The sequence below is a fragment of the Oncorhynchus gorbuscha genome, linkage group LG12, assembly GCF_021184085.1.
Source record: "Oncorhynchus gorbuscha isolate QuinsamMale2020 ecotype Even-year linkage group LG12, OgorEven_v1.0, whole genome shotgun sequence".
Classification (NCBI taxonomy): Eukaryota; Metazoa; Chordata; class Actinopteri; order Salmoniformes; family Salmonidae; genus Oncorhynchus; species Oncorhynchus gorbuscha.
In genome coordinates, this window is record NC_060184.1 from 31,708,666 (window position 1) to 31,725,173 (window position 16,508).

The following is a 16,508-nucleotide window of genomic DNA, read 5'->3' on the forward strand; positions in this document are numbered from 1 at the left end:
CTCCTCCCAGCTACATCAACCTCCTCAGAACATTAACAGTGTTTATGGTGCTGTCCGTGTTGCTGAAGCTGCAACATAATTACAGACATTTCTGACTGAAATGTTTTGTTACCGAAATCCCTCAATTGTTTCGGAAAAATACTCCCTATTTCCTCAAACCTTGCTCTCTTTATGTGACATATCATATCATAGCATATCATAATCATATGACTAAATTGGTTATAAGAAACTCTGAACATAATAACACACTTGACAGTAAAATGGATGCAGAGGACGTGACAAATAAACTCAAAATGGGGGAATGTTCACTGGTTTCCCAGGAGGTAAAGGGGAAGTCAGATGTGTGGAATAAATTTGACTAGTTGTGGAAAATACTGGAGATCAAGAAAAATAAGGAAAGGAGCAAGCGCTGCGTAGATATTATGTGTGCCAAACAGGTGCTGTTAGATTACAATATATTTTTTCCTGACTGTTTAGAACAATGTAAACAACACTAAATTGGTGGCAGGTAGCCTAGTTAGTGGTTGGAGCATTGGGCAAGTGACCGAAAGGTTGCTAGATCGAATCCCGAGCTGTCGTTCTGCCACTGATCAAGGCAGTTAACCCCCCTGTTCTTAGGCCGTCATTGTAAATAAGAATTTGTTCTTAACTGACTTGCCTCGTTAAATTAAGGTTAAATAAAATAAAATGTATTAATTAAAAGCCTACCAGCCTGTTGGCACGTTTATTTTATTTTTTGTAAAACCTTTATTATAGCAAATACTAAAAACAGTTGTATGCATTCGTGAATGCAATTGCCGAAATGGAACGGTTTATTTATTGTTTACGCAAATTATTCAAAGGTCGCTTTGTTATTTAATTTTAAAGCTAAAATGCTTGATTGTGTTTCAAATCATGAATGACTCGTATGCTGTGTGATGATATGAACTAATGAATTATTGATTGATACAGTAGCCTATATACAGTTGAAGTTGGAAGTTTACAAACACTTAGGTTGGAGTCATTAACCTCTCTTGGGTAGGGGGCAGTATTTTGAATTTTGGATGAATGAGGTGCCCAATGTAAACTGCCTGTTACTCAGGCCCAGAAGATAGGATATGCATATGCACTACCATGCATATCCTATGGTAGTATTGGATAGAAAACACTCTAAAGTTTCCAAAACTGTTAAAATAATGTCTGAGTATAACAGAACTGATATGGCAGGTGAAAACCTGAGGAAAATCCATCCAGGAAGTGGGATATTTTTGATGTGGGTACTTTTCAATTGAATGCCTTTACAGTCAGCATCTGTTGGATTAGGGCCCAGATTGCAGTTCCTATGGCTTCCACTAGATGTCAACAGTCTTTAGACATTGTTTCAGGATTGTATTCTGAAAAACGAGGAAGAATGAGACAAATTTTCTATTTGGCATGCAGAATGAACCAGAGCTGTTTTGCACATGTGACCGATTGCTCGCCGTTAGTTGTTTTTCCTTTCTATTGAAGATGCTCTTGTCCGGTTTAAATATTATCGATTATTTAGACAATAGACAACCTGAGGATGAATTATAAACATTGTTTGACATGTTTCGACAAACTTAACCGGTACTATTAGGATGTATTCGTCTGCATGTCATGAACGCCTTTGAGCCAGTGGATTACTGAACAAAACGCACCAACAATACTGAGTTTTTGGGACATAAAGAGGGACTTTATCGAACTTAACAAACATTTATTGTGTAACAGGGCCTCTTAAGAGTGCAAATATATGAAGATCAAAGGTAAGTGATTAATTTTATCGCTATTTCTGACTTTTGTAATTCCTTTACTTGGTTGTAAAAAAGTTTGTATGCTTTTGTAAGCGGGGCACTGTCCTCAGATAATCGCATGGTATGCTTTTGCCGCCAATCCTTTTTGAAATCTGACACAGCGGCTGGATTAACAAGAAGTTAATCTTTAAGCTGATGTATAACACTTCTATTTTTATGAATGTTTAATTAGACTATTTCTGTATTTTGAATTTGGTGCTCTGCAATTTCACCGGATGATGCCCAAAGGAAGTTCAAACTCGGTTTTCAACCACTCTACAAATTTCTTGTTAACAAACTATAGTTTTGGCAAGTCGGTTAGGACATCTACTTTGAGCATGACACAAGTAAGTTTTCCAACAATTGTTTACAGACAGATTATTTCACTTATAATTCACTGTATCACCATTCCAGTGGGTCAGAAGTTTACATACACTAAGTTGACTGTGCCTTTAAACAGCTTGGCAAATTTCAGAAAATGATGTCATGGCTTTAGAAGCTTCTGATAGGCTAATTGACAACATTTCAGTCAATTGGACATTTTTCAGACCTCCACAAGTCTGGTTCATCAATGGGAGCAATTTCCAAACGCCTGAAGGCGTTCATCTGTACAAACAATAGTACGCAAGTATAAACACAATTGGACCACATAGCCATCATACTGCTCAGGAAGGAGACGTGTTCTGTCTCCTAGAGATGAACGTACTTTGGTGCGAAAAGTGCAAATCAATCCCAGAACAACAGTAAAGAACCTTGTGAAGATGCTGGAGGAAACAGGTACAAAAGTATCTATATCCACGGAAAAACAAGTCCTATATCGACATAACCTGAAAGGCCACTCAGCAAGGAAGAAGCCACTGCTCCAAAACCATCATAAAAAAGCCAGACTACGGTTTGCAACTGCACAAGGGGACAAAGATCGTGATTTTTGGAGAAATGTCCTCTGGTCTGATGAAACAAAAATAGAACTGTTTGGCAATAATGACCATCGTTATGTTTGGAGGGGAAAAAAGGGAGGCTTGCAAGCCGAAGAACACCATCCCAACCGTGAATCACGAGGGAGGCAGCATCATATTGTGGGGGTGCTTTGCTGCAGGAGGGACTGGTGCACTTCACAAAATAGATGGTATCATGAGGGAGGAAAATTACGTGGATATATTGAAGAAGCATCTCAAGACATCAGTCAGGAAGGTAAAGCTTGGTTGCAAATGGGTCTTCCAAATGGACAATGACCCCAAGCATACTTCCAAAGTTGTGGCAAAATGGCTTAAGGACAACAAAATCAAGGTATTGGAGTGGCCATCACAAAGCCCTGACCTCAATCCCATAGACAATTTGTGGGCAGAACTGAAAAAGCGTGTGCGAGCAAGGAGACCTACAAACCTGACTCATTTACTCCAGCTCTGTCAGGAGGAATGGGCCAAAATTCACCCAACTTATTGAAGTTAAACAATTTAAAGGCAATGCTACCAAATACTAATTGGGTGTATGTAATACGGTGGATGTAGCTGGTGCATGGAAGTCAGGCACAGGAGAGCAGAGATGAGTGGACAAGGCACTTTACTGAGGCAATATTTAGAACAGAACCGCGTCACAAAAAAACACATGCCCAAAGAACAAGTACAACAACCAAGTACAAAGAACCGGCTTCCACAAAGCACGGGTACAAACCAAATCCTGGTGCAAACCAGCCGGAAGCGTGCCAACCTTGACAATAAACAATACCCCAAACATACATGGAGGGAACAAAGGGCTAAATACACATAGTAATTATGAGGAGATGTAAACCAGGTGTGCAGGAAAACAAGACAAAACAAATGGAAAATGAAAGTCAACCGCCGCCCGAACAAGGAGAGGGAACGACTTTGGCGGAAGTCGTGACAACTCTCTACTATTATTCTGACATTTCACATTCTTAAAATAAAGTGGTGATCCTAACTGACCTAAGACAGGGAATTTTTACTCAGATTAAATGTCAGGAATTGTGAAAAGCTGAGTTTATTGGCTACTTATTATTATAATGATGATCATAACAATAATAGTAGTACTAATAACAATAAGAAAGAGATCAAGAAAATGGAGGGTTATTTTGCTGACAATTTGGAACAGTTTAAACAACACTAAATAAATAATAAGTAATACCAGAGAGGCTGTTCTAACACAAAAAATAAGTGCAGCCCTTGTATTACAGCCTAGCAAATATTAAAAACAGTCAAATTTGTGAAATTGTTTATCCGACATGTTGTGATTGTGTGAGGATTGGAAATCACTGAATTCGTAGGCTATTTAACAAACACTCAAACAGGAAACACAAGCAGGATCTGTAGGATTTTTTATGAATTTATTTGCAAATTATGGTGGAAAATAAGTATTTGGTCACCTACAAACAAACAAGATTTCTGGCTCTCACAGACCTGTAACTTCTTCTTTAAGAGGCTCCTCTGTCCTCCACTCGTTACCTTTATTAATGGCACCTGTTTTAACTTGTTATCAGTATAAGACACCTGTCCACAACCTCAAACAGTCACACTCCAAACTCCACTGTGGCCAAGACCAAAGAGCTGTCAAAGGACACCAAAAACAAAATTGTAGACCTGCACCAGGCTGGGAAGACTGAATCTGCAATAGGTAAGCAGCTTGATTTGAAGAAATCAACTGTGGGAGCAATTATTAGGAAATGAAAGACATACAAGACCACTGATAATCTCCCTCGATCTGTGGCTCCACACAAGATCTCACCCCGTGGGGTCAAAATGATCACAAGAACGGTGAGCAAAAATCCCAGAACCACACGGTGGGACCTAGTGAATGACCTGCAGAGAGCTGGGACCAAAGTAACAAAGCCTACCATCAGTAACACACTACGCCGCCAGGGACTCAAATCCTGCAGTGCTAGACGTGTCTCCTTGCTTAAGCCAGTACATGTCAAGGTCCGTCTGAAGTTTGCTAGAGAGCATTTGGAAGATCCAGAAGAAGATTGGGAGAATGTCATATGGTCAGATGAAACCAAAATATAACTTTTTGGTAAACTCAACTCGTCGTGTTTGGAGGACAAAGAATGCTGAGTTGCATCAAAAGAACACCATACCTACTGTGAAGCATGGAAACCTCATGCTTCGGGGCTGTTTTTCTGCAAAGGGACCAGGACGACTGATCTGTGTATTGGAAAGAATGAATGGGGCCATGTATCGTGAGATTTTGAGTGAAAACCTCCTTCCATCAGCAAGGGCATTGAAGATGAAACGTGGCTGGGTCTTTCAGCACGACAATGATCCCAAACACACCGCCCGGGCAACGAAGGAGTGGCTTTGTAAGAAGTATTTCAAGGTCCTGGAGTGGCCTAGCCAGTCTCCAGATCTCAACCCCATATAAAATCTTTGGAGGGAGTTGAAAGTCTGTGTTGCCCAGCAACAGCCCCAAAACATCACTGCTCAGAGGAGATCTGCATGGAGGAATGGGCCAAAATACCAGCAACAGTGTGTGTGAACCTTGTGAAGACTTACAGAAAACGTTTGACCTTTGTCATTGCCAACAAAGGGTATATAACAAGTATTGAGAAAGTAAGTATAACAAGTATAACAAGTATAACAAGTATTGAGAAACTTTTGTTATTGACCAAATAGTTATTTTCCACCATAATTTGCAAATAAATTCATTAAAAACCCTACAATGTGATTTTCTGGATTTTTTTTCTAATTTTGTCTGTCATAGTTGAAGTGTACCTATGATGAAAATTACAGGCCTCTCTTATTTTTTTAAGTGGGAGAACTTGCACAATTGGTGGCTGACTAAACCCTTTTTTGCCCTACTGTATATGGATGATTTATAAAGTCAGGCACATTTAAAAGTTAGGCTATTGATTATAGACCGAATTAAGATGGGATTTCCTCTCTCCTCACTTTTCTTAGACAATTAAGGCAAGGGCTGTTTTCTCGTCTTCTCACTCTGCTGCTGTCTCCGCCACATTGTTCTCAACACCAATCTGCTTGTTAACTTTGCTATTATGCACATAGCAATATAGTCTAGGAAAAGGCACCAATTTAACAGTACACTGATGTTTCAGAACCGCAGACAGCGAACACTATCAAAGTGCATTTGTTATAAAATAATGCTGTTTTTATTAATATTGCACCATTGTCCTTTCATTAGCACATGCCTTAGAGTGATGGACTGTACCATCCCCACATCCTCCACAATGGATTAGTCCACTCAGACTAGCGTGAATCAGAAAGCTGTCTTGTACACCATGATTTATTATTATTTTTTGCTACTGCTCGACTAAAGAAATCGTGGTCGACCAACAGCCTATCGACCAAACAATAGAACAGTCGACTAAATGGTGTCAGCACTAATAGAGATCAAATGTTCCATTGATAAGAACATTTGCAGAATGTCGGCCAAAATCCATCTCGCTCCATCTTGACCCACTACCGAGCTTCCTCTCATCACCATATTTGGTAGTGAGTGGAAACACCAACCGGATGCTTCACATTTATACATCCGGTAAAATATCCGTCTCATTGTTCTATCTGTGGCTTAGCTAGCCAACGTCGCCATGACATCGCCTACAAGGGTGATCAGGGATTTCTACTGGAGAAGCCGTTTCTGCCTATCTTCATTCATACTGTACTGTCTTTGGACAGAGCATGTGGCTTCCATTTTGGCTGCAAAGGAGAGTGTGAGATGTCAGTGTGATGTCACTTCCTGGTGACAGCCCAGCGTTCTTCTGGCTTCTTATTTTTTGAATGTGCAAAAGTCACTATTTTACAGTACAGACAATAACTATCTTAGTTTCCCATGGAAACTCACATCTCAGCTCTATTACACTGAGGGTTTCAGTGTGTAGCTGTGTTTACTATAGTTCTGTTGTACTACTTTACAGTACAGACAATAACTATCCTAGTTTCCAGTAATTATCCTGGTTTTCCTTGGAAATGTACTTTTCAGCTATATTACACAGCGGTATTGCACAGTGTGTAGCTGGGTTTAATATAGTTTTTCTGTTACACTACTTTACATTACAGACAGTAACTATACTAGTTTCCATCATAAACTCCCATTACAGCTCTATTACACTGCTGTTTTTCACACCGTGTGTAGCTGGATACCATATTGGAAGGATACCATATTGGAGTGATCTAATAGCTTGCATAATCATGGTTACATTTGTAACAATATTTTTTTTTTAAATGTGCGATTTTGTAGAAGTGAGTTCACCTTGAAGTGATGTCATACTGACCTCTCACCTCTCACAAGCTCATATGTAGCCAAAATAGAAGCCACATGTCTCTTAATTTGTTGTGTTAATAAAGGTTTGTTATGTAAGTCTCAAAACAGTGAAATAATATTGTTAACTAAATGTTTCATAAGTTTAATGACAGTTTTGTCTTTATTGACCAAGTTGGAAAACGCTTTGACATTGTGCCAGTGCTTACAGTAACTTGCTTTCTAGCTATCAATATTAACTAGCAAAATTCTAGCTAACTAGCTTTACCACCCTGTGTTATTACATTTTACCAACTAGTTAGTACGTTCTACTGATAGGTATTGCTTTGTCTGAAATGGGGAATTGAATTTGAATGGTTTGAATATGAATCTTTGTCAAATCCACTAAAGAAAAGTCTAAATGTTCTCCTGTCTCCTTAATTCTCCCTGTTAGCCTATTGTCTGCAAAGGTTGTTACATTGTAACTACAAAGTCATAAACCATTTCACTTCACTTTATATTAAAGCTGCACTATGTAACTTAGTGGGTGACCCAAAGTTTAATTTTTGCAACTTTTACTTTCGGGTTTTATACACCAGCTTCAAACAGTTGAAAATACAATATTTTTTGTTAGTGAAAAGATATTTCACACCGGTTTAGATGATTGTCTATACTATACATCACATAAACTGAAATTCGGCAATCTCTCCATATTGCAACTTCAAGTTGCTTGCTCCTGGATAAGTACATTGCAAATACATGTATATCCATTGTAACAACATTTTAATTAGAGAGTTGGTTGACAAAGATTCTTACATAGTAAGTTCAATGTAAGTAAATGTTCTCCTAATGTTCTCCTGTCTCAATTTCTCCTGGTTAGTCCATTGTCTGTGAAGATTGTTACATTGTAACTACATTATTATTATTATAATTATAAAAGTTATGACCGACTGGGTTTCACTTTACTATAAGTTGCTTGCTCCCGGGTAGGTACATGATAACTACAAGTATATCCTATGTAACTGCATCATTCTTACATTACACTTGAGCCAGCCTTTGAGCCAGGTCACAACACAGAAATAAACCCGTTGAAAATGACAGGTAGCTAATAACACGGTGTGCATTGTTACACCTGTTGTTAGCAGGTCCTAACCTATTTATTAACCCGGGTTATTACATGCAGATTCAGTGGTAGGGGCACCTTGTAGTTGCGTGTAACTCGGTCACATTGTGGTTTGAGTTATTAACAAGGTAATTCACAGATGACTTTCAAATGTGTAATTAAAAAACATTAGTTACATAGTGGAACAAGAGAATGTGTAATAACATCAGTAGTTACATGTGTGGAATAAGCTTCCAATTGTGTAATAATTGATTCCAAAACAACCCTGTTACAGTACCATGTAATTACATGGTAAAAACGTATGTAACTACCATGTTGTTAACAGTTATGACTGTGTCAGCTACATAGTAATAGGGGCAACTTAATGTAAAGTGTTACCCATGATTTATTTTGTTGAAATGTATGCAGTGAGCTACACAAATAAACATATTTGTTGTTTACATTGGGTGTGATTGTGTTGGATAGTGTAACACCACCAGGTTGCAAAGGGAATAATATCGAGTTTGAGGGTGTGGCCTGTAACCCTTTCAGCTTTCTGCAAAGTCAAGTCTCCGAAGCTAAGTCTCCCAAAGTCACCCAAACCTTACCACAACTACTGCTATTTTTCATTACAGTGGCAGAAAAACAATAGCCTGGTTCCAGATCTGTTTATGCTGTTTTGCCAACTCCTAACTCCATTGTTATGCATGACAGCACACAGATCTGGGACCAGGCTGGAAAACTACCCTTTGCTCTGGGCACTATCTCCCCTTCCCCATCTCTGCTGAAGGATACTGCAGTTTCTCCAGGGCGTAGTTGTCGATGGTGCCCATGCTGTTGTACACCAGGGTGCTGCTCAGAAGAACAGCCAGGGAAAATATCCAGTTGTCATTACTATCATCACCCTGTCAACACAGAAAGATGAGATAGGTGTTACTGGAGTGATGAGTGAAATAAAGTCAGGGAGTAGTTCAAAGTTCCATGAGAAAAAGTTACAAGTTTGTATAACTTTACTCTGCTGTATGTTTTATATGTACTGTATGCATTTTCATTGCATACAATATTTTGACAATGAAGAGCCTCTTTTTAATCATTATAGTAGTAGCCTTGCATGTAACTATGTTAAATGTATAACCTTGATCTCCCACCTTCTCCACATCCCCCAGCCCCTCTGTATCCAGCAGCACCAAGGTGTGGTCTGATTTTATTGGGTGGGGCACACACCACATCCAGATGCCCTTAGTCTGGGACTGAATTGTGGCTCCAAGGGCAAAACCTTGAGGAATGAGGATAATAGAACAACATGTTTAGTACATTTAGCTTTGGGCTAGAGGCAGCTGAATGAAGTGTAATAGTGTCACTTCTTTTTTGTATATCGCTTTCAATTTATAGGCAAAAGGCAAAGCTCTTCAAGTGCATAAAATAAGTGCAAAAAGATCATTACAAATGTCATGTGCTTAACACAAAAAAAGACCAGTACAAGACATGCAGACAACCGACATGGGCAACCAGGTCCTCCCCACAAACATAATTCTCCTGCCCTAATACATGGACTTATTCAAAATGTCAGTGTTGATATAGATTTACCAGACCAGGCTCTACACAGCACCGACCACTACCCTAGGGTCTGGCAAAACAATGCTGGGGGTAGTGCACCACATGATGTAGTCCACACCATGTTTCATTCACATCATGAGCCTACACATGCTGAGAGTTTGGAACTTCGCCAGCCACACTGCCCTCCAAACCATGTTGTGGAAAATAATGAATCAAATACTCCTCAGATACCGGAGCTTGTGAATTCAAATAGACTTTCTTACAGAGAGCAAAGCTGAGCAATGCCATGGAAGAATGGTGGCAAATGACCTGAGGGAAGTAACTTCATTAACATGTGGAATGGACTCATATGCTGTGTGTGTATAAATATGCTCTGGAAAAGAGCCTTCTGATATGTTTGTATTAAAAACCTATATTGAATTCACAAGTTCTTGTAAGTGTTATATTCTGAAACAAATCTTCATGACACTTCACAATAACAACATTTACAGTTGACCGGGGCAGCTCTAGCAGGGCAGAAATTTGATGAACTGACTTGTTGGAAAGGTGGCATCCTATGACGGTGCCACTTTGAAAGTCATTGAGCTGTTCAGTAAGGCGATTCTACTGCCAACGTTTGTCTATGGAGATTGCATGACTGTGTGCTCGATTTTATACACCTGTCAGTAACAGTTGTGACTGAAATAGCCGAATCCACTAATTTGAAGAGGTGACCACATACTTTTGTATATATAGTGCATATGTTGTTCTCTGGAGCGAATAAAAATAAGTCTGATCATTTAAGCATACAGTATTACTTTGGATGGTGTCCATGTTGATCATGTCCCTGTTTACAAATGTCAGGCCATCTGGATAGTTGAAAAGCTGTCTTTTAAAAAGCATATAGATGAGTTAGTTAAGAAGCTGAGAATAAAAATAGGCTTCTTCTATATAAATTGGTCCTGCCTCTGACTAGATAGTAGAAAGCAGATTATTCAGTCCAACGTTCCTATCGGTCCTAGCCTATGGCAACATCACCTATGGCTATTGTGACTATTTGAGCAAAATGTTGGCCTACCAACAAAACCAATGGAGAAAATCCCACAACATTTTCACATAGAAATAGCTTCTTTTACTCGAGGATATTGGAAATTAAACAACACACTTCTTAAAGATACTGCTCTCATTGAAAACATCAAATCATTAGCTAAAGATATTTTTGCAAGAAAAGACTTGGATCATGGAAGTAGATGGGAATTTTTCAAATATAAAGTCAGAATGGTAGCCATTAAACGCGCCAAAGAGCTGATGCAATTAAAGAACCTTAGAGAAAATGAGATGATAAGCAAGCTTGACAGTTTTCTAAAGAAAGATAATCTATCTGAAGAAGAGGAGTCTATTCAAGTCTTTACAACTAGAATTAGAACAGACTTACACGGATCTGGCAAAGGGCACCTTTGTAAGGTTAAGAGCGAAATGGATTGAAGAGGGGGAAAGAAACACTAGTTACTTTTTTGCACTTGAAAAGAGAAGCTGCAGAAGAAAATCAATAACTGCACTCAAAATTAATGATGTTTTATGCAAAGATCCCATTACAATATCATCATTTGTCAATTCCTTTTATGAAAACCTTTACAGCTCTCAATTTCAGGAAGATGGTTGTCAAAGCTACATTTGCCACATTCAGAATTATGTTTCTGTAATTGAGGATGATTTCCACTCAGTTTGCGATTCACCTGAGTCAATTGAAGAAATTAGAGAGGCTCTGAATTCAATGAAAAAATATAAATCACCTGGCCCTGATGGCCTGTCAGTTGAAATTCACCTGGCCCTGATGGCCTGACAGATGAAATCACCTGGCCCTGATGGCCTGACAGTTGAAATCACCTGGCCCTGATGGCCTGACAGATGAAATTACCTGGCCCTGATGGCCTGACAGATGAAATCACCTGGCCCTGATGGCCTGACAGATGAAATCACCTGGCTCTGATGGCCTGACAGATGAAAAAACCTGGCCCTGATGGCCTGACAGTTGAAATCACCTGGCCCTGATGGCCTGACAGATGAAATCACCTGGCCCTGATGGCCTGACAGTTGAATTCTATAGACAGTTTTGGGAGTTACTAGAAGACCCGATTTTCAATATGTTTCAAGATTGCATTAAAAATGGGGAAATGGTCTCCACTAGGAAACAGGGCCTTATTTCATTGATTCCGAAGCCTGATAAAAGACCCTTCTCTCATTAACAATTGGAGACCAATTACTTTATTAAATTACTTTATTAAATGTTGATTACAAATTGATTGCTCTGGTTTATGCCAAAAGATTAAAGAAAGGAATTAGATACCATTATAAATGAGACTCAAATAGGATTTATGAAGGGCCGTCACATAAGCTCTAACATTAGTTTAGTCTTGGACCTTATAGATTATTCAGATGTGGTTGTCCTATTTCTGGACTTCTGTAAAGCCTTTGACACAATTGAACATTAATTTGTCTTTAGGTCTCGTAAACTTTTTGGATTTGGTTGTCAGCGTCGTGTGTGTATAGGTGGCAGGGAAGTCAGGCGCAGGAGAGTCAAAATGGAGTGTAAAAGGAGTCTTTTAATAAATGTTAACAGAAAATGCTCCATAACACTAAAAGTACAGACATGAAAAAACATGGGTACGAGGACCCGTCGCGCACCAACACAACAAAATAACAACACTGACAATAAAACAATCTCTGACAAAGACATGAGGGGAAACAGAGGGTTAAATACACAACAGGTAATGAATGGGATTGAAAACAGGTGTGTGGGAAGACAAGACAAAACCAATGGAAAATGAAAAATGGATCAATGATGGCTAGAAGACCGGTGACGTCGAACGCCGAGCACCGCCCGAACAAGGAGAGGCAACGACTTAGGTGAAAATGTTATTAAAGTGATTCGCATGTTTTACAAAGATATAAATAGTTCTGTGCATAAACCTTAATACTTCCAAAATATTTAGTATCAACAGAAGTGTACGACAGGGATGCCCAATTTCGCCATTTTTATTCATTTTGGTTGTGGAACTTGTATCTTTAGATATTTTGAATAATGCACATTTGTATGGCTTAACCATTTTTAACAAAGAAATCAAAATATCCCAACTGGCTTATGATACTACTCTTTTCTTTAGAGACAAAGACCAAGTCGCACATGCCCTTAATGCTATAACTGCATTTTCTATTGCATCAGGATTAATGTTCAATGTTTCTAAATGTGAAATCATATGTTTATTTGACCCTGATGATAAAGAAATATACAATATTCATGTAAAGGACTTTGTTAAATATTTAGGAATACATCTGTCAAAAAACCACTTAGTCAGACAACATTTGAATTTCTCTCCTAAAATTAAGAGAACAAAAAACATAATTAATAATTGGCTACAAAGAGATCTTTCTATACTTGGGAGAGTACTTCTGTCCAAGGCAGAAGGACTGTCTCATTTTGTGTATCCCTCATTATCGTTATGTGTAAATCCAGCTACTTGTAAAAGAGATCAATAAGACCTTTCTTGACTTCATCTGGAAAAATAAGTCTCACGAACTAAAAAAATATGTCCTTTCTAACAAAAGAGCTGAAGGCGGTCTAGAAGTGTTGGATTTTGTTGACATAAATAACACTTTCATGATAAATTGGTTGAAAAAATGTTTGATCGATACTGATTCAATATGGTATTTCATTCCAAATAATGTGTTTAATAAATTGGGAGGTCTTCAATTTTTACTGAAATGTAATTATATTCCTGAAAGATTACCTGCTAAATTGGCTCGGTTTCACCAACATGCTTTAATGGCCTGGAAAACATGTTTCCTGCACAACCCTCATAAAGCTCTTTTGTGGAATAATTCAGACATAACTGTAAGGAATAAGTCATTGTTCTACCCCAGCTGGCATGAGAGGAATATTGACTTTGTTCTTGATATTTTCGACAACAAGGGTAATATTCTCACATATGAACAATTTATAACATTGAAAGAGTTTTGTCGTGGAAATTTCCTCTATTTACCAAATCATGGGAGCAAACCACACACACAAGTCAGAGTTAGTTATCAAAGTCCATCTTTAATTATATGAGGGTGAAACCCCACCTCTTTAAGGAATACCTAGGATAGGATAAGTATTCCCTCTCACCCCCCTCCCCTTTAAGATTTAGATGCACTATTGTAAAGTGACTGTTCCACTGGATGTCATAAGGTGAATGCACCAATTTGTAAGTCGCTCTGGATAAGAGCGTCTGCTAAATGACTTAAATGTAAATGTAAATCACAATCCTGTGACTCTCAGGTAATTCAGTGTCTCTCAGTGAATTCTCTGAGAGCCCCTTCTGCATTGCAACTGTGATCCTTTAATAGCAAAGAACACACATAGTCAGACAGCATAGACATAATAAATAATTCAGCTTTGTATCCTTACTCAAACCCCAGAACCATAAACCAATCCTCCATATCAACAGGCATATATCAAATTGTCATTTAGATACAACCAATTCTAAATACAACCAATCCTGGACAAACTCACGGAGAGGAGAATGATTGCTGTAGGTTAAGATAGGGACAACATTAGAGGGAGCATAGAATGACACTGCCACCCTCCTTTACCCGCTGGGAAAAGTAGGGAGTGACTCCACACAGACACAGTGGAGCAAAAGATATGTTTACACATGATGACACTTTGACCTCTCCCCTCTCTGCGGCCCATGCAACTTAGTCTTGACATAGAACAGATAACTGCAACCTCGCCACAGTATTATACAAAAATACCATTCTGATGAGAAGTAAATTACAAACATATGATGAATATAAAACATCTTACCTATGTTACCAACAAATTCTGATTATTTCCACAACAGGTTCCAATACCTTTCAGAGAGTTTATTTCTGTGATCCAAGCCGTTCCCAGTGGTCTAACTACACTTATGAAAACTCATCTTAATTTGGGGAATGATCACAAAGTTTATCCAGAACTCAGATTGGAAGGCGTGGGCTTACTTGAGAAATCTTGTTGTAATAAATATATAAGACAAATTCTTCATTCACAAAACCAACTTACACAGAGAGGAAAGTTTTTCTGGAACATGCTTATTCCTGACATTGTCTGGAAAAATGCATGGTTAAGGCCTTACAAATACGGTATACCAAACAGTTAAGGAAGTGCACTTCAAAATTTTACATAAGATATATCCATGTAATTCTATGATTTACACATTTGTGGCTATTGATGATATCTGCGTTTTCTGTGAAAAAGAAGGTGAGGATCTGTCTCACTTGTTCTTTGAATATAAATTTGTGGCAGAATTTTGGGAAAACCTTGCAAAGTACCATTATGAAGACTGCCTATATTTTTTACATTAAATATATATTATGTTACTATTGCAATGATAACAAAACCACTGAGATGATTGTTATTATTGTTATTCTTGTTGCCAAATACTTTATACACAAACAAAAATGACAAAATTCTTTACCAAAATTACATATTTTTCTGATTGAATTTAATTATCTTATTAAAACATTAACCCTAGTGAATAACATCAAGAATAAGAATAACAATAATAATATCTTCATGAATCATTATAATAAGATATTTTCAGAGTGAATATAATTGCACGTAAATTGTTTATTTTTATATTATTATATTTATATTTTTTGTATGTTTGAGCATTGTTAATACCTGTGTTTGGTTTGCGAGACATGTTTGATGTAGCAATGTAAGTTGATTTTTGTATTATGAAAAAAATAAAAATAATTTAAGAAGCTAACACGGAACCCAAACTGGCTGCCCGCATGCACCATCACCTCATTGGTTATACCAACGTGGGTGACTGAAAGATGAACGAGGTTGGTGGCGGTAATGTACCTAATTTATGAAAGTTGTCAATCGCAATATAAAGTCAAGAGAAGAAAAAGACTAGAAGGAGGAGAGATGATTAGAAATGATTCGGTTGACCATTTTATGTGTGGATTAATTGTTGGGGTAGAGGAACTTATGCATTTCAGGTAAAATAACAACTCAATATTTATATCCCAGGACAAATTAGCTAGCAACAGCAAGCTAGCTAAATAGGACAAATTAGCTAGCAAGTGCAAGCTAGCTAGCTGAATTGCCATAAAGGTTTAATGCTTTTTGACCTGTCTCCAAATGAATGTAAGTGGTTCAGAGTTTGTTTGATATTTTAACCTGTGTGTCGTGATCACATTTGGTGCCGGTCACAACTTGCAGACTTGTTTACGTGTTGCTGTGCGGTCTGTGCATTTTATTGCCAACCTTACTTTGCTACCTGACAACTTTACGGTTTTTACTTTTTAATTACCGTTTATATTTTTGTTTTTTCCCTCACTCAACTTTCTCACTCCGGATGCTTTATCTGGACGTGGTTCGTCACGACCTCCAACAGCCGAAAATAAGTAATTCTAATTGCAGTCGCTGTACTCATAACATACAGGAGAACGATTGCCTTATGGCGAGGATAGCTCTGTTACAAGCCCAGCTTCAGACGCAATCGTTAGGCAAGGGTAATTTCAGTGTAGGAAAGGATGAAACAGTGTCTGTGCCACCAGTAAGTTCAGATAGTAACGTTAGTATAAATCCCCCCGCACGGTCCTTGCAGCCAGACAACTTTCTCATGGTTTCTGGAGGGAAATGCTGTAGGAATGCTCAACACTTGCTCATTCAGCCGACAGAAACTTTCAACCGGTTTTCCCCATTAAGCAGCGAGTCGGAGTCTGAGGCTGTTGGGAAAATTATGATTAAATGACTGATCAAATCATTTTAAATGGAACTGTAACTAAGTAAAACTCTGTTTTATTATATCTGATTAACAATATGAGTTCATAAGAAGGGA

General features: G+C 38.2%; 1 protein-coding gene across 5 annotated transcripts in view; it reads right to left on the minus strand.

The window, feature by feature from the left end:
* Positions 1 to 16,508, minus strand: part of LOC123990878 (guanylate-binding protein 1-like) — a 43,676-nt gene that overhangs the window by 10,673 nt on the left and 16,495 nt on the right. For all 5 annotated transcript variants that reach the window (XM_046291835.1, XM_046291837.1, XM_046291836.1 and 2 more), the window contains 2 exons: positions 9,246 to 9,373; positions 8,893 to 9,002 (listed from right to left, as the gene is read on the minus strand). In XM_046291835.1, the coding sequence (XP_046147791.1) occupies positions 8,893 to 9,002; positions 9,246 to 9,373 (238 nt within the window). The remainder of the gene's footprint in view (positions 1 to 8,892; positions 9,003 to 9,245; positions 9,374 to 16,508) is intronic.